Source organism: Equus przewalskii, chromosome 22 (genome assembly GCF_037783145.1).
Source record: "Equus przewalskii isolate Varuska chromosome 22, EquPr2, whole genome shotgun sequence".
NCBI lineage: Eukaryota > Metazoa > Chordata > Mammalia > Perissodactyla > Equidae > Equus > Equus przewalskii.
Window position 1 is genome coordinate 12990044 of NC_091852.1, and position 18713 is coordinate 13008756.

At 41.4% G+C, this 18713-nt stretch overlaps 1 protein-coding gene across 9 annotated transcripts in view; it reads right to left on the reverse strand.

Moving 5' to 3' along the window:
* Positions 1 to 4083, reverse strand: part of VPS13A (vacuolar protein sorting 13 homolog A) — a 233757-nt gene extending 229674 nt beyond the window's left edge. For 7 of the 9 annotated variants that reach the window (XR_011531544.1, XR_011531547.1, XR_011531546.1 and 4 more), the window contains exon 1: positions 3320 to 4083. Coding sequence is in view for 3 of the 9 variants with exons in the window: in XM_070590109.1 (XP_070446210.1) it covers positions 3320 to 3419 (100 nt within the window). In the remaining 6 variants the exon portion in view is untranslated. The remainder of the gene's footprint in view (positions 1 to 3319) is intronic. The other 2 variants (XM_070590113.1, XM_070590112.1) reach the window with 2 other exon arrangements.
* Between the last annotated feature and the right edge of the window lie 14630 nt (positions 4084 to 18713).

The following is an 18713-nucleotide window of genomic DNA, read 5'->3' on the forward strand; positions in this document are numbered from 1 at the left end:
AAATTTAAAATTTTTGCTTTGCAAAAGACAGACTTGGAAAAGACTGGCAGAAAATATTTTCAAATCACATATCTAACAAAGAACTTGTATTCATAATATTTAAAGAACTCTCAACATTCAACAACAAAAAAACACATACTTTGGAAAAGTTTGGCAGTTCCTTAAAAAGTCTGAAACAGTTACTATATGACTCAGCAATTCCACTCCTAGGTATACACCCAAGAAAGTTCAAAACATATGCCCACCAAAAAAAACTTGGACGTGAATGTTCATAGCACCATTACTTCTAAACGCAAAATGCTGAAATAACTTAAATGCCCATCAAATGATGAATGGATAAACAAAACGTGGTAATCCCTACAATGGAATATTATTTAGTCATAAAAAGGAATGAAATACTGATACATGCTACAACATAGATGACCCTGAGAATATGTTAAGCGAAAGAAGCCAAATGCAAAAGGCCATATATATTGTATGATTCCATTTAAATGAAATGTCCAGGGCCGGCCAGGTGGCCAAGTGGTTAAGTTCATGCACTCCACTTCAGCGGCCCAGGGTTTTGCCAGTTCGGATCCTGGGCGTGGACCTGGCACCATTCATCAGGCCACCTTGAGGCGGCATCCCACACAGCACAACCAGAGGCACTCACAACTAGAACATACAACTTTGTACTGAGGGGCTTTGGGGAGAAGAAGGAAATAAATAAATAAAGACTGGCAACAGTTGTTAGCTCAGGTGCCAATCTCTTTTAAAAATACTAAAAAATAAAAATAAATGAAATGTCCAGAATTGACAGATCCATAAAGATAGAAAGTAGATTAGCGGTTGCCACAAGCAGGCAGGCAGGTGGGCTGGGGCTGGGGGTAGGGATTGGGAGCAAATTTGGAGTGACTGCTAATGGGTATGAGGTTTATTTTTGGGGTGTTGAATATGCTCTGGAATTAGGGGTGATAACTGCAAACTTTGTGACTATGCCAAAGAACACTGAATTGTACATTTTAAAATGGTGAATTTAATGGTATGTGAATTAAATCTCAATAGAAAAAGAGAAACAATCCAATCTAAAATGAGCAAAAGATCTGAACAAACGCTTCACCAACGGAAATATACAACAGCAAAGAAGAACATGAAAAGATGCTCAACATGTTTAATCACTAAGGAAATGCAAATTAAAACCATAATGCTTTATCACTATATACCTATTAGAATGGCTGAAAAAAAAGTTTTTAAAATGACAATACTAAGCACTAGGGACGGTGCAGAGCAGCTAAGCACTCATACAACGCTGGTGAGACTGCAAACCAGTACAGTCACGTTGAAAAGCAGTTCCACAGTTTCACATAGTTTTATATATTCACTTACCATATGACCTCCCAATGTCACTCTTAGGTATTTACCCAAGAGGAACAAAAATGTATGTTCACACAAAAACTTGCACATAATGTTTATAGCAGCTCTATTCATAAAAGCCAAAAACTGAAATGTCCTACAACCAGTGAACACATAAACATTTAGAGTATATCCATGCAATGAAGTACCAATCAGAAACACAGGAATGAAATAGTGATGCACGCAACACACGGATGACTCTCAAATTCATTCTGCACGTGACGTGAAGGGAGAGAAATTAAGTAAAAGAAGCCAGACACCCAAAAGCTACATGCCATATAATTCCATTTATATAGCACTCTAGAAAAGGCAAAACTGCAGGGACAGAAACAGATAAGCGGTTGCCAAGAGGAAAGGTGAGGGCTGGGTGGGTGGACTACAAAGGGGCAGCAGAGAGAAATTTGGGGTCTTGATGGAATGTTTTCTGTATGACAACTGTGATAGTGGATACACACCTCTTTGCATCTGTCAAGAAAGAACTATATACAACACGAGTAAATTTTACTGCAGGTAAATTCTGAATAAACAAATCCGTGGATAAATCACACTGTACACAAACCTCCACCTGGAACGTAGAAGCAACCTTCTACTATAATAGATCAAAGTACATCACAAAATGTTCTCAAGACTTCCTTCTGAGGTAGGTGGAGTCAAGTTTTATTATTTTTACTTTGCAAACGAGAAGCAGCACAAATTAAACAATCTGCAAGTCTGGTACTAGTCAGAGATGCTGAGCTAGCATTCATGTCCCCATTTCTTGGAGCCCCCCTCTCTACCACGGTGCTAGTCACCAACGCAGTAACAAGAGGTTTCCTTTATCAAACTAAATTACCTACTTTCACTATTTCATAAAGGAGGAAAACCAAGATAAGTATTTTAGAAGAAGGCTGAAAGTGTGTGTGCATATTCAAGAATAGTTAAGTTTAAATATATATACTATTCACACAAAAAATTAACCCTAACTTTAACCTGGGAGATTCGTTTCATACAGAAAAAGAATCTAATTTCTAATGGGTGTTTAACACAAATGTGGACATAATAAAAAAAAAAAAACAAAACAGAGGGAAGCACCAAAAATGAGGCTCCAAATAAGGCAGAGCACCAGAGTAAACGGACACAAAGTAAGGCCGGTCCTTGACCATCTCAGCATCGCCGGCCCGAGTCCGTGCCTGTCCTCCGCAGCTCTGAGATGATGCACAGCGCAGCTGGCAGCCTCAGAAATTCAGTCATTCACTCTGACCCACAAAACCCCAGAGCCTTACAAAGTGACACATTCCCGGGTCAGCTTGAGAACTGAAAACACACAACATTCAAGTTATTCTGCGCAGGAGTTTCGCTTTCTCTTAGGAGCCGAAACAGGCGAGCCGCCCGGCGACCAGGTGGCGCGGCCGGCAGGGGGAGCCGAGAACCCCCCAGGGCTCAGCCGCTCACGGGGGCGGGGGAAGGAAGCCAGAAGGAAGGAAGAGGGCGGCTCCGGTCCCAGCGCCTGCCCTCACGTGCGAGGCAGCGTGCGACACCCCGGGGGCTCTCCGGGGCCCGCGCCATAACCCAAGGGGGGAAATGACAGGGATGAGACTGAGACCAGGAGCGCCTCGTCGCCTCCCCACGCCTCGCACCGCCGAAGCGGGACCGCGAGGGGCGAGGGGCAGACACAGCCCCTCGGTCGAAAGTGAACTGCTGCCTCTTGGAGTCCCCTGCGGGTCCCCTCAACTGCTCCGCTCGTAAAAGGGCGTCCTTGTCATCCCGCACCCACGACCCCATCCCCCTCCCCGTCAAAAAATAACTCGCGGGCGAGGGCCCCCGCCCGGCTCTACGTAATTTGACCCCAAAGGGGGAGGCGGCAGGTGGTGGCGCCGGGCGAGCGACGGGCCCGAGGCCCCGGCGACAAGGGGCTGGGAGGGAGGCGGGGCGGCGGCGGGCTCGTTACCTCCCCAGATGCCCAGAGTGAGCTGGGACGTGTCCAAGTTCACCACATAATCCCCCAAGAACCGATTCAACACGTCCACGACCACCGACTCGAACACCATCTTCCTCCGCCGTGCGGCACGCCGGCCGCCCCCCGCGCTCCTTCTTCCCGCGCCTGCCCTCCTGCGCCCCTCCCTCGAGACCGCTCGGTTCACCGGCTCCGACCGTAGCTGCACTCACGCCCGACGCGCAGCCCCGCCGCGAGCCCTGCGAGGGGCGGAGGCGGCGGCTGGAGCGACGCGTGCGCAGCTCGGGCTCGAGGGGGGCGGGCCGCGGCTGCGCGGCCGCCTCTCTGACGCGTGCCCCCTTGCGGCGGAGCGCGGCTCCTTTTTCTCCTCGGCCCCACCTTCTCCCCCGTCGCTTGGCAACCGGAAGAGCGTCCGGAGACGCCAGATTTTTTCCGACCCCGCTCCCACCCGCAGAGCCGCGCCAGGACCTGCGCCGGGGGCGGGGCGGGGAGGGGCAGGTATGCCCCGGCTGGAACGCGCCTCCTGCGGCCGAGGGGCGGGGAGGTCCCGCCCCTGAGTAAGGCGTGGGTGGCTTCCAGTTCCTTCTGTGTTAGGCCGGTGGGGTGTCCAAGGAGTACTGCCCCATTATTACAAAGTCGGGGACAGAGCTCCGGGCGTTGCCGGCTTCCTGGGTGCGGCCGCGTGTAACCGCCCTCCCCGCTCCTCCGAGAGCACGGCGAGAATGCGCCTTGGTGACTCGACTTCCCCGGATGCACGTGGAGGGAGGAGGAGTGAAGCATGAACTCCGGGCTCCAATTCCACGCCCCCTTCCCTGCGTCCGAGCTGCCACTCTTGTTTGGTTGTGGTATTTGCCCAGAGCCGCCTTTCATCCCGTAGAGAGTCGTTTAGATTCGGAGTTAGAGTCAGCCAGCTCGGAAACTGCGGAGGGCCATCCAAGAAATACTGCGAGACCTAGACCCTCCTTGAGCCTTTACAGAAGGACCGCCCTAAAATAGATGAAAATTAGAGCTTTCAGCGCTTCTCCCACCCCCGTTTGGTCTTATGTAGAAATAGGGCCAAAGGCCTGAGATCACAGAGAAGCTGCATGTGAAGTTTGGAGGACTTTGATTAATCACCCTCTTAAGGATTTAAGATGTAGGGGTGTACCTTGAACTTCTTCTCTTTGCATGGTAAATAAATAATGTCTCTGATAATTTTCTGTTAATGCCTGTATCATTTTAGTAGTTTTTGTGCGTAGTCACCCAAATTTTTTAAGGTTTGCCTTATGCAAGTAGAATGCCTGGCAGAACAGTGTAAAATCTTATTTCCCCTGAGTTTATAAGCTATTTTCATATAATTTCATATTTGAAGGTCGTTTATTGGGTCATCAGTTCAATCTCTTGGTCTTATAGATAATCAAGCTGAGATGTTAGGGATTTGTCCAAGGTCACACAGCTGGTGTTCTCCAAAAACAGAGCTGGGACCTGGCTCTTCTCACTGACTCCACTCCACCACCCCACCCGCTCCTCATGCATTTGCCTGTCATTATTGGAAATCTACCTCAGAATACCTGCACAGAGAAACTAATAGAGGCTAAAATGCCCAGAAAAGGGAAAGCCCCATATAATGAGGTATTTTGCTGCTGTACTAGAAGCCAGATATACAGTAGCTGCAAAATTCCACTGTTATATCTAGCACCACAAATTTAAATACAAGAACTTCCAGAATTCATTCCAAAAATACATCTTAGTATCTTGCAAACACTTCATACTAGTTTTCTATAATCCAGGAAAATCCTGTGGAGTTGAGGGAAGAGGAATTGCTGCTGAAAACTTACTAGTATAAGCATTTAACGGCTAAAAAGAGCAATGAAAAAAATTCTGCTGAGAAAGTGTTAGAAATATATAAGATGATGCATATCATAACTGATTTCTTATTTAGTTAGGTGCTGTATCATGAACAAGTTTCCTACAATTTTGCATTCAGTTCTTGTGTTGCTTAATCCATCTGAGAAAGTTTGTAAGCAAAAATATATTCATATCATCATATAAAAGATAGGTACACTATTAAGCCATTAAACTAAATACCTGTTGGACCTTGAAAAATAAGCCCATGGACTACCAAAAAAATGTTCAATTTTCAAATTGGGGAATATGTCAGTGTAAGGTCTTCTTTCTCCAGCATTTCCTAAAATGCTGTACTTCATTATTTGAGCAAATGAAATAGAAAATGACCCCAAAATGTAATATCATCCAACTGTACAATAAATCTCTAACTTTCCAAGTAGGACTTGCTGTCTTATGCGTAGTTTATGTCCCACAGCTTTCCATCTTTGAAGCTTTGGCATGCTGGTAGTAATCTTGGAAATTTTTTTCTCCTAATCTTAATTCCTCTGTCCACAGTAAATGTCATTTTTGTGTTGCTTGTCCTTATTCTCCATATGAGGTCAGCATTGTGGTAGCAGGCTAGATGACCAGATACAAAGCCATTGAAACAGACCACATTCCTGAAAGGTGTCCTGGAGGAACAGGTCTAAAAGAGAGCCATTTTACAGGATAACTGTTACTGACATAGCTTCACAAAGCCCGGTGCTCCTATCTCAGTTAACAGTTTTAAAATTATATTTTAAAAAGGTTATTTGGATTTATGTGTTCCAATCCTTAAAAATAAAAAATTAAAAATGAGAGACAGAAATTTGTTGGAAAGGAAACACAAGCAAAAGTTTGAGAAACTTACAAGAACCTTACTCAGGCAGTGCAGGTGAAAATGCAGGTCAACACAATCTGTCTAAAAGACAGTGTGCAAACATCTGATGTATATGTATATATACACACAGAAGTACGTACATGTATGTGTGACTTTTGACTCAGCGATCTCACTTCTGGAGATTTACTCTAAGAAAATATTTACAAAAATTCAAAAAGCTATCCCCACAGAACATTCGTTAAAGCATTGTTTATAGCAGCAAAAAACTGGAAACAGTCTAAATATCCATTAATAGCAAAGATGGTTAAGTAAACACGCATACACATACGCACACACAATGACTTACCATGCAGTCTTTAAAAATTATAAAATTCTATACTAATATGGAAGGAAGTCAATAGTATGCCTGTGAGAAACAAGGTTCAGAATAGTATCATACCAATTACATAAATTGTGGACATGTTTCAAGTGCACAGAGCATATTTATACAGAAAGAAATCTGGAGGTATGCTCACCAAATGTAAACAGTGATTACCTCTAGTTGGTGAGAAATTTGGTAATGTGTGTTTTCTCTGTTCTTTCAAGTTTGATTTTTTTTAAATGAGCATGTATCTTTTCCCCAAACAAGAAAGCTATTTAAATAGACTAAGAAGATTACTACCAACTATAATAAAACTTTTCTTATTCACACTAACTGAAATGCTTTTACTCTAAACAAGATCAGCTTTGGAAATTTTGAAATAAGGAAATTGGGTTTCATTACAGTCCTCTATAGGCTGTACACTTGGAACATTAAAAAAGAAGATATAAACTTAATGTATTCCTCTAAACTGGTGAAGAGAGATGTATCAGAAACATTATTATATTGCATATTCTTCCATAACTGTTGGGGGAAGCTATATAGGCACATGGATGAATTGTTCTTCCTAGAATTAGAGCCAACTGAAGTTTGTGAGCAAGGTCTCAATCCTGGTGGAGAATTGATACAGAGATGCATGTGAACTCAAAAGTCTGCCAAAAGACATGACCAGACCTCTCCTGGAGAGGATATACCGATGGCAGATAAGCACATGAAAATGTGTTCGACATCATTAGCCACTGGGGAAACGAAGGTTAAAACCACAAATGAGATATCCCTATATACCTGTCAGAATGGCTAAAAAAAGAAAAAGCAATAACACCAAATGCTGGTGAAGAGGCAGAGAAACTGGATCATTTATGCATTAGTGGTGGAACTGTGGGATGGTACAGCCACTCCAGAAAATAGTTTGGCAGTTTCTAAAAAGAAACACTCCTCTTCCTTATAGGTTTTTAATTTTTCTGTCTCCCTCGTCACCACCACTTCTAGAACAGGGAGCTAATGTGTCTAGTTCACTATTGTATCCCCAGGACCTACATGAGCACTTGACACCTGATGGGTTTTCAATACATACTTGTTGAAAGAATGAGCAAATTTTGGATATGAAACCACCCCCAACGTACACCAGAGAAGTAGATTAATATGTCAAGACCGAGTCGAGCAGAGACTATTCAGAGGGTACAAAAGAAAAAAAAACAAAGGCTGTCATTGTGGAGTGAAGTTGCAGCCCCAGGAGACAAGGCATGGGAACCTGGACTGGGGCCCCTCACTGCAGTGCTATGAGAGAACAAAGATGCGTGTGGAAGGCAATACTCTAGACCCAGAATTAGGTTCCCATTGATTCATTGAGGTGAATCCGGGGAGGACAATTTCATCTCAAAATAGCACCCAGAAGGATCCTTCAAAAACAAGTCAGATCCTGTCACTTCCGTGCTCCAAAGCTGCTAGTGTGCTGCCCATATCACCATGGCAACGGCCACAGCCCCTGCAAGGGCAGATAAGGCCCTACACAACAGGCCTTCCTGTCCACCCCACCCTTATCTAGAATGTTCTTTCCTCAGATATTTGCATGACCCACTTGCTTCATCTTTGCTCTCGTGTCATTTTCTCAGCCCTTCCCTGAACAGCCTTGTTAATGTTGATACCTGCCCTCCCCACTGGTGCCTCAGCACTTCTAGCACCTTCCCTGCTTTATTTTTCCTCAGAGCACTCACCACCTGACATGCTGGTTTTTTACTTATTTTTTTTTGTCCATCAATCTTTCCCCATTATAATGTATATAATGTAAGCTACTGGAGGAGAAATTATTATTTTGCTCATTGTCCTATCCTCTGTGCCTAGAACAGGGGAAGCGGTCACATATTAGTGGAAGGCAGGAAAGGCATACCTAAGGTGCCAGATATTGAATTATTGCTAATCAGCTCCAAACCTGCATTTCTGTTTTCTGCTCTATGACTGAGGCACACTCTGCAAATCATATTTGGCTTCGGCAGCAGGCTCCTAGTTAGGCTCTACCAAGAGGGGGAGCTAGAGAGGCTGGAGGACAAAGAAGAGACTTGCTCCTTTCTGTTTGTTCCCTCTTGGGCTTCCTGTCTATTTCCTTTTCTTGTGACCATCACCCCAGCACCTTTTTTTCACCCAGACAGCAGCGGTTCCTTAGCAGCACATGAATCTGGCTTGCATTTTCCCCAATACTTGCAGAATCATCATCATCTCACTATCTCAGAGACAGCAGAACCAACCTCATCATTCCCCCTCCTACTCACTCCTACTCACTCCCACTCAGAGACACCCAGCCAAGCAGCACCCTTTCCTTGGAGGTCTGAGTTTCAGCTCAACGGCTCCTCTTCTAAGTTTCCAAGTCTGTCTCTTTGCTTGCTCAGCTCTTGGGGTTATATTTGCTTCCTACAATAACTACCTCCAATACCTTAAAGCTCTTTTCATTCTTTCACTACTTAATTTTATACCTTGTTAACAGTTCTGTGTATATCTCTTTCTATGGGGAGCAGAGTCAGGACCTGCAGTTGAGTCTGTGCCAGGGGAGATGTTTGACTAAGAAAGAAAGTGTTATTAAAGGGAGTAAATGAAAATTGTGGGTGAGAAGGGAAGCCAGGCTCAGGGCCAGAGATCAGATTAAATGTCAGGACTGGAAGCAACTGCCTGTCTATAAATAGGTAACAAGTCCAAGGATCAAGGTCTCAGATAATCAAGAACAGGTCAGTCAGTGAAGTGTCAGGTGGGTCAAGATGAAAGATGCCAAAGATAGGCTACCCAAATGAAGTGCTGGGGTTCTGTGCTTAATTGTCCTGTGGCACGAGGCAGGGAGGTAAGGTCGATTCACCACCAGCTGAATCCAGTGATACCTCTCCGCTCCTTGTTTGCTCAGTCTAGCCTCCCCATTCCTGAGCCAATCTTGATTTAGACAAGATTTGAAAAACCTCCCAGATATGAGCTCTCTGCCTCTCTGGACTTTTGAACATTGACCACTATCTCAATCTCCTGCGTCTGTTCTCCTTCCTCTCTTTGTGAATAATTGACTGAACTGGAGGCTGTGTGACCCTGTGTGTGTTGCTGCTTCCATGAAGCCCTTCTCCAGAGCCTGGGCCACCTCAGTGTGCAGTCTAAGGACAGCACCTGTCACTCTGCCTTGCCTACCCTATGCAACCTATCTGTTAATGCAAGTAAACTGAAACATACAGATAGCAGGCACTGACCAGAATGGAGTGGGGTGGGAAAGTCAAGAGTTAGAGAGCAGCCAGGAGGCCATTGTTGAGATTTAGGTAGGAAGTAGTTATGGATCTCCAGTAGGTCATGGCAATTTCAATGACTAGAAAGGCATAGATGGAGGAGGTCATAAAGTGGAAATTTATGAGCCTTGGAAACTGATTAATCATAGTGGCTGAAGTCAATAAAATAATTCCAAGATTGTGTCATTCACAGTTAACTGGAACGTGAAAACAAAGTATTGGCTTTTTAGGACATGATGAGGAATTCAGTTTTTGGTTGGTTCCGTGAGATTTGAAAGCTGGGGAAAAATATACAGGACCCAGTGTAATTTGTCTAGCAAAAGTTAGAAATTAAGGAACAAGGTCCCAGTGAGAGCCCAAGACAAGAGGTGGAGACCTGAGAGCTTCTTACACAGAAGCAATTATTCATACTCCATCTGTGGATGACCCTTACAAGTAAAGGAATGTAGAGAAAGAAAAGCAGATCAAGGATTGAACAGTGAAGAAACATTCTCATTAGGGGAAGAGGCAAATGGACGTGAGAGAAGAGGCTTAGAACAAGAGCCAGTGTACCTGGAGTGGAATGACATGGAAATCCAAGAACGATTTATAGGAGGAAGGGGTGGTCAACAATATCAAAATCATAGAGATATGAAGAAAGATAAAAACTGAGAAAACTCAACCAAATTTACTTAGTGAGTACTTGCAAAGTTTTTTGATTCATCTACTAAGAGACGTCTAACTGAAGTCATTTAAAAAGAGTAGATTTTAATAACAAAAGAGTTACTAGCAAATTTGAACCTGATGTTTACCAGTAGTATGCTTTTATTGAGAAAATTAAGTTCATGTCAACACTTAGCAAGTACATAAACCACACAGCTCCTTCAATATTAAAATAGAGATTTGCTGTCAATGAGAGTTCATTAACTCAATAAATGTCCACATTACTTTTTGTATTTTTGCAGTATTTAAACCCTTCTCATTCTAGTATATGCTTTTATCATCACAATATAACATCATTCCTGGTAAGAATCTTAACAGATCCATAAATAAATCAGTCACTTCCACATATCCTATTTTTGGGCTGCTTTAATCAGAGTTTGTCTCTGCATTCTTTATTTAACAACTACTTGCCTGGAAATATACTTACTCTATAAATAGATATTTAACAAACTGTATGTAAAACTGTTTTCGAAGTTTATGTACTTCTATAAATCTTGACAAAATATACCATTACTAACATCATAAGCATGTATCTGGGGTTATGAGAAGGCAATTCCCTTGCTCCCCAGTCTACATACACATGCGCACACACAGATGTGATGGAGAAGTTGTAATATGCTCCAATATTTTAATAAATAACATTGTCCAGGGCCGGCCCCATGGCTGAGTGGTTAAGTTCTCACACTGCTTCGGTGGCCTAGGGTCTTGCTGGGTCAGATCCTGGGCACGGACATGGCACCGCTTATCAGACCATGCTGGGATGGCATCCTACATAGCACAACCAGAGGCACTCACAACTAGAATGTACAACTGTGTACCGAGGGGCCTTGGGGAGAAGAAGGAAAAAAAAGGAAGATTGGTAACAGATGTTAGCTCGGGTGCCAATCTTTAAAAAGAAAAATAACAGTGTCCATGTCATGCAGAGATAGCTTATGTACAGTATATATATAATTCACACATAGTGTCACAGATGGAACATAGATTTTCAATAACAAAACAAAAAGCCTGTTGACACGTTTGAGCCTCATGTATATCAGCAGTGCTTTTATTTAAAATATTTAGTTTAATTCAACAATTACTTATTAAGTAAAACCTGATAATGTCTAAAATTTTCCAATGTTCACCTTTAATAAGATCTTATTTCCCAAAGAGTGCAACATAATATTCCCAGACTGTCTGCCTTGAAAGTAATCATGGTATTTTTCCACTGCTAATAAAACTAGTCTCTGTCAATTAATTGTCATATTTTTACTGTTCTTAAATTATACCCTGTGCTTTTTATATTCGAGGAGATTCTGAGTCAGATGTGCTAATTTGGTTTCGTTAACATTAAAGTAGCTGAAACAAGCATCAACTACTGATTCAAACTTCAGTTTTCCCTTACAAGAAGTCAAAAGAGCACCATCTAGTGGAATTTTTGACATAAAATCCTTCCAAATTGGTCTTCGAATTGAAGCAATCGACTTTTAAACAAATTTTGTAAGTGATAGTGATTATAAATCAATTCTTACATATTTTCTAAAATAAATCCTAAAGATTTTCAACTGAATTTCAGATTATAAAATCAAAATCAATACTTCACCTATGACATTTTTAACCACATATTTTAACTACTGACTTGGTTTTGCTCTCATTTGAGTGTTAATTATGATAAACTCAGGATTTTCTTTCTTTCTTTTTTTTTTTTTGAGGAAGATTAGCCCTGAGCTAACTACTGCCGGTCCTCCTCTTTTTTGCTGAGGAGCCCGGCCCTGAGCTAACATCCGTGCCCATCTTCCTCTACTTTCTTTGTGGGATGCCTACCACAGCATGGCGTGCCAAGTGGTGCCATGTCCACACCAGGGATTCGAACTGGCAAACCCTGGGCCACCTAGAAGCAGAACACGCGAACTTAACCTCTTTGCCACCAGGCCGGCCTGAGGATTTTCTTACTTTTCATGCATTTTAATATCTTTTTAAAAAAGACCTAATTGATTGTAATTTTATGTTATTGAATGCAAATTTGGCGCTTTTTTTTTTCCCCCAAGAGTGATTGTTAGAGGATCAGTTCCTAAACAAACAAGATTTAATTCTACTAACTGGCCACGTCAAACATTTGAGCTGGTCTTTGAGGAGGTTCAAAAATTTAGGTATAGAAGTCCAATTTCTCTTTTAGTGGCTATACCCAGTACAAACAATTTGACTTTTTCCCTAATTGCATAAAATTCATCAATGTACTTGGTATGAAAAGACAAATATGGTGCCTGCCTCACCTTGAAATACTGATCTCATCATCAGACTCGAGGTCCTGGGAACAAGGTGAGCAGGAAGTGAAGTTCATGTGTCTTCAATCCTGAAAAGGCAGTGAATAAATACATAAAAGTGGTCGTGTGACCATGTGGGCTGACGGGACTACAAGTTCATAGCTTCCGGCTGAACTCTCTTTTCACTTTTGTTTGTTCATTCTATTATTTCATTATTTTTTTATTTTATCCCTTTTAGCCTCTGTTCTTCCAATTCCCTAAATGATTCCTCCTCACATTAAGGTCTCTCTTCAAATATCTCCTAATCAAAAAGACTTTCCTTGACATCCTATCAAAAAGAGCACCATCCTTCCACCCCTCCCTTCACTCTGTGTCGTTATTTCTATACCCTGCTTTCTTTATTTTTTCTTACAACACTTATCACTACCTCTCATGATAAATATTTGTTTATTTTCTGTCTCCCTCTGTAATAATGTCAACATCGGCTCTGTTATTTTACCCATCTCTGTAGCTCATCGTTTAATTCTGTAGGGCTCTCCCCTTGTGGGTGGGGCATTTAGCCCCCTCTTTGACTTCACGTTCAGTTGTAAGACTTGTTTAGGCAAGTGCAATATTAGCAGATATGAGGCAAGCAGAGCTTGAAAAGCACTTGCACAACTGGGCTTGCTCTCTCCCTTGTGGTCATTGCAATGAGCACACGCCTGGACCAGGCTACAAGAGGAGGAGCAGTGCGTGGGACAGTGCCAAGGCACCAGAGTTGCCCCAGTGACTCCCGCTGGCCTAGTTAGGCTGTCTCTCAGCTTTGTGTTTGGAAAACTCTAATCATAATAATTGTTTTTTAAGCACTGCACTTGAGGGTGGTTTGTTCCCCAGCAATAACTAATTCATACACCCTCCCCTAGAAGGCAAACTCCTTGAGTGTAGGGCCTAATGTATTTTGTTCATTGCCACATCCCTCGCACCCACCACTGTGCTTGACAAGTAAATATTTGCTGAATAAATGAATGGAGTGGGGGTAGGTAGGCCATCGATTACAGCTTAACTTTTCTGCTGGTCTATCTTTATATTGGGCTAGATTCAATCAACATTGACAGAAATGGGTAGTCTACTTATCCAAAAGAAAAATTATTTTTTCTCTCCATCAAGTTTTTGATAAGTATTAAGGAGTGGTGTGTTCAAGGTTACATATCTTACCAAGTATTTCAAGTGTAACTATTTTAAATGCACAGTAAAATGTTATAATAACCAACTCTAATGAAGTGGAGTTATGACTGGCTTCCTTTTATGATCACTGAGCAGCCTAACAAAGAAATGTGAGAAAACCATCCCACCTCCACGTAGAGGTGGGCTCAGGGGATATCTTTCGACCAAGGGATAGTTTTGAGCTAGCTTTAAAACAAAGATGAGTGGGTAAGCAAGGTACCAAAGTTCTGTGTCAAAAAGCATAGCTAGAATATCTTTAGCCTGAAACATTTTTTTTAAAAAGAGGTATTACCAAAACGTCACCCAAGCTAATTTTTAGCAATGTAATAAAATACTCATTAAACGTCTAATTTTAAGGATTGTTGGGGCTGGCTCCGTGGCCGAGTGGTTAAGTTCGCGCGCTCTGCTGTGGCAGCCCAGGGTTTTGATCCTGGGCGCGGACATGGCACCGCTCATCAGGCCACGTTGAGGCGGCGTCCCACATCCCACAACTAGAAGGACCTGCAACTAAGATATACAACTATGTACGGGGGGGAGGGGGGGTTGAGGAGATAAAGCAGAAAAAGAAGAAAAAGAATTCTTACCCCATAATCCAAGTTAAATAAAATAAATTGCCTTATGTTGTAAAATTATTAGCTCTAAGCCAGGGTTTTATCACCCTGAATCTAACATTAATATTAACATTTTGGGCTGAATAATTCTTTGTTGTAGGGCATTTCCTGTGCATTGTAGGATGTTCAGCAGCATCCCTGGCCTCTACCCAATGTCTCAAGACATTGCTAAATGTCTTACGAGGAGCAGAATCACCCCCCATTGAGAACCACTTCTCTAAGCTAATAATTATTGGTGGAATAACTACCATAAATGATGTTTCATTTTTATTTAAATGATTTTCAAACCTTTTTATTTTGAGATAATTGTAGCTCACATAGAGTTATAAGACATAATATGAAGAATCCCATGTACTCTTTCCCCAGTTTCCCCCAATGGTAACATCTTGCAAAACTAATGTACAATATCACAGCTGGGATATTGACACTGATACCGTCAAGACGCAGAGCATCTCCATCACCACAGGGATCATTAATGTTTCCCTTTTATAGCCACACCTGCTTCTCCTACACACCTTTCTTAAATACTGGCAAATACTAATTTGTCTTCCATTTCTATTAATTTTATCATTTTAAGAATGTTGTATAAATGGAATAATATAATATGTAAACCTTTGGGTTGGGCTTTTTCCACTCCGCATAATTCTCTAGAGATTCATCCATGTTGTTGCACATATTAAAACTTTGTTCCTCTTTATTCCTCAATAGTAGTTCATAAAATGTATACACCACAGTTTTTTTAACCATTCATCCATCAAAGGATATGTTTCCCATTTTTGACTATTATGAATAAAGTTGCTATAAACATTCACATACAGGTTTGTGTGTGACCATAAATTTTCATTTCTCTGGGATGCGGGCTCAGGAGTGCATTGGTGGGTGGTAAGATAGGCTCATGTTTAGTTTCTTAAGAAACTGTCAAACTATTGTCCAGAGTGACTGTACAATTGCTCCAACACCAGTTGTTGAAAAGTCTCTTTCCTCCATTGAATTGCTTTTGTGCTTTTGTCAAAAGCATTTGCACATATTTGTATGGATCTATTCTTGGGTTGTCTGTCCAATACTCCTTACAAGAATACGACAAAACTGCAAATGCAACAATGTGACGTTCACAATGTCCAGCATCCAATCAAATATCACCAAGCATGCAAAAAATTAGTAAAATGTCACTATCAAAAGAGAAATGATCTAGGTACTGGCCCAGTGGCACAGTGGTTAAGTGCACACATTCCGCTTTGGCTGCCTGGGGTTCACTGGTTCGGATCCCAGGTGCGGACGTGGCACCACTTGGCAAGCCATACTGTGGCAGGCATCCCACATATAAAGTAGAGGAAGATGGGCACAGATGTTAGCTCAGGGCCAGTCTTCCTCAGCAAAAAAGAGGAGGATTGGCAACAGATGTTAGCTCAGGGCTAATCGTCCTTAAAAAAGAAAAAAAAGAGAAATGATCTAAATAGTGGTCAGATACACAGGTTACTCTCATATTGTACCTGGATATATATGGCTTAAATTACAACTCTTTTTTTTTAATTGAAGTATAATTGACATATTATATTATTTTCAAGTGTACAACATAGTGATTTGATATTTTTACACATTATGAAATGATCACCATGCTAAGTGTAGTTACCATCTATTACCATACAATGTTATTGCGATATTATTGACTATATTCTTTATGATGTACATTACATCCCCATGACTTATTTCTTTTATAACTGGAAGTTTTTACCTCTTAATTCTCTTCACCTATTTCGCCCACCCCCTTCACCCCCTACCCTCTGGCAGCCACTAATTTGTTCTCTGTATCTATGAGTCTGCTTCTCTTTTGCTATGTTTATTCATTTGTTTTGTTTTTTAGATTCTGCATATAAATGAAATCATATGGTATTTGTCTTTCTCTGTCTGACATTTCATTTAGCATAATACCCTCTAGGTTCATCCACGTTGTTGCAAATGGCAAGATTTCATTCTTTTTTATGGCTGAGTAATAGTCCACTGCGTATATGTATGTATATGTATATATATGTCTCTCTCTCTAACATCTTCTTTATCCATTCATCTATCACTGGAGAATTACAACTCTTTATGCCTCTGTCTCCTCAGCTGTAAGATGGAGATAGTAACAGTACCTGTCTCACAGGGTTGTACTGAGGACTAAGAGATGTAATATATAAAGCACTTGGCAGAGTGCCTAACACTTAGGAAACTTTATGAAAACATTAGTTTTTATTATTATTATCATTACAATAAATGACTGTTTAGGATATTGCTTCTAAGAAAAAAATAAATTCTTTTCTACTGCTCTTGATTCCAGAAACACTGCATTAAACATGAAAGATATTTTTTAGTCACTGTAGGGGTAATAGCTGTGGAATGTGAAGAAATAGAGGGTCAAATACGTTTCAGAAAAAGTTAAAGTATCCATTAGGAGAATAAGTAGGAGAAATAGAAGATTTATCTATCAATAACACCATAGGAAAATCAAATGGAAAAATATCAAATGATCACTATTTCAAGGAAAATGAGGATTTTTAAAAAAGAATAAAACAATAAAGCACACTAAGACAAAACATAAAACAAGACTGGGGGCCGGTCCAGTGGCACAGCGGTTAAGTTTGCACATTCTGCTTCAGCGGCCCAGGGTTCACTGGTTTGGATCCCAGGTGCAGACGTGGCACCGCTTGGCAAGCCGTGCTGTGGTAGGCATCCCACATATAGAAAGTAGAGGAAGATGGGCATGGATGTTAGTTCAGGGCCAGTCTTCCTCAGCAAAAAGAGGAGGATTGGCAGCAATTAACTCAGGGCTAGTCTTCCTCAAAAAAAAAAAAAAAAAGAGTAAGAATAAATAAATAAATAAACACAAGACTGAAAATAACCTGTCAGTCATTATACTAAATGTGAGTGGGTTAGTTCCTCTCTCTAGATTCGATCAAAGAACAAACTAGCTATATAGTCATGCACTGCATAAGGACATTTCAGTCAATGATGGACTGCATACATGACAGTGGTCCCATAAGATTATAACAGAGCTGAAAAATTCTTATCACCTAGTGACATCGTCGCCATTGTAATGTTATAGCGCAATGCATTCTCATATGTTTGTGGTGATAATGGCATAAACAAGCCTACTGCACTGCCAGTCATATAAAAGTACAGAAAAATCAATTAGGTATTGTATACAATACTTGATAATGATAACAAACAACTATGTTATTGGTTTATGTATTTACTATACTATACTTTTTATTGTTGTTTTAGAGTATACTCTTCCTACTTATTAAAAGAAGAAGTTTACTGTAAAGCAGTATGCCATGTTAACAGCGGCAGCAGCCTCGTATATCTCATGTTTACCGTGTCTCTTGATTGCATCATTTTCTCTTGTGTCTGATTTAATCTCATATTGTTTTGTTCGTCATGGCCCCTAAGTGTACAAAAGTCGCTGCTAATGTTGCCAATAAGAAGCCACATTGAGTGATTGACCTGGAGGCAAAATTAAAAGTGATTAAGGATTACCAAGGTGGAAAATCAATGGTAGTTATTGCTTGTCAGTCACGCATGTCACATTCCACCATAGCTGCAATCTTGAAGAACAGGAACAAAGTGACAGAAGCTGTTAAAGGGTCTGCTTCATTGAAGCCAATGAAACTAATGAAAATTGAGAAGGGCCTATAACAGACACGGAGAAACTTCTAGTGACCTGGATTGAAGACCAGACACAGAAGTGTACCCCTTTCAGCACTATGATGATCACAGTTAAAGTAAAAAGTTTGCTCATCATGTTGAAAGAAAAGGCTGGACCCTACTACGATGTTGAATTTACTGCTAGCTCTGGGTGGTTTAAACAATTCAAGAATCATTATTCATTACATAATGTGAAACTGAGTGGTGAGTCTGTGAGTGCTGATATGAAGGCAGCTGAAGAATTTTTGGAACCTCTAGAATTTGTGGAGGAAAATTACTTGCCAGAGCAAATATTTAATATGGATAAAACCTCCTTATTCTGGAAACAGATGCCTGAAAGGACTTGCATCCATAAGGAGGTTAAGTCAATGCTGGGTTTCAAGGCTTTTAAGAACAGGATAACAGTCTTACTTGGGGGCGATGTTGCAGGCTACAAATTGAAACCCTTTGTGATCTGGTACAGGGAGAACCCCAGGGCCTTCAAGCTTTTCACTAAGCACACACTGACAGGACTGACTGTGGTACAGGAGCAATAAGAAGTCATGAATGACCCAGCTCCTCTTCAAAGATGCCCTCCTGAATTGCTATGCCAGCCAAATGGAGAAGTACTATTTGAAGAATAACATAGCTTTCAAAATTTTGCCTGTCATTGA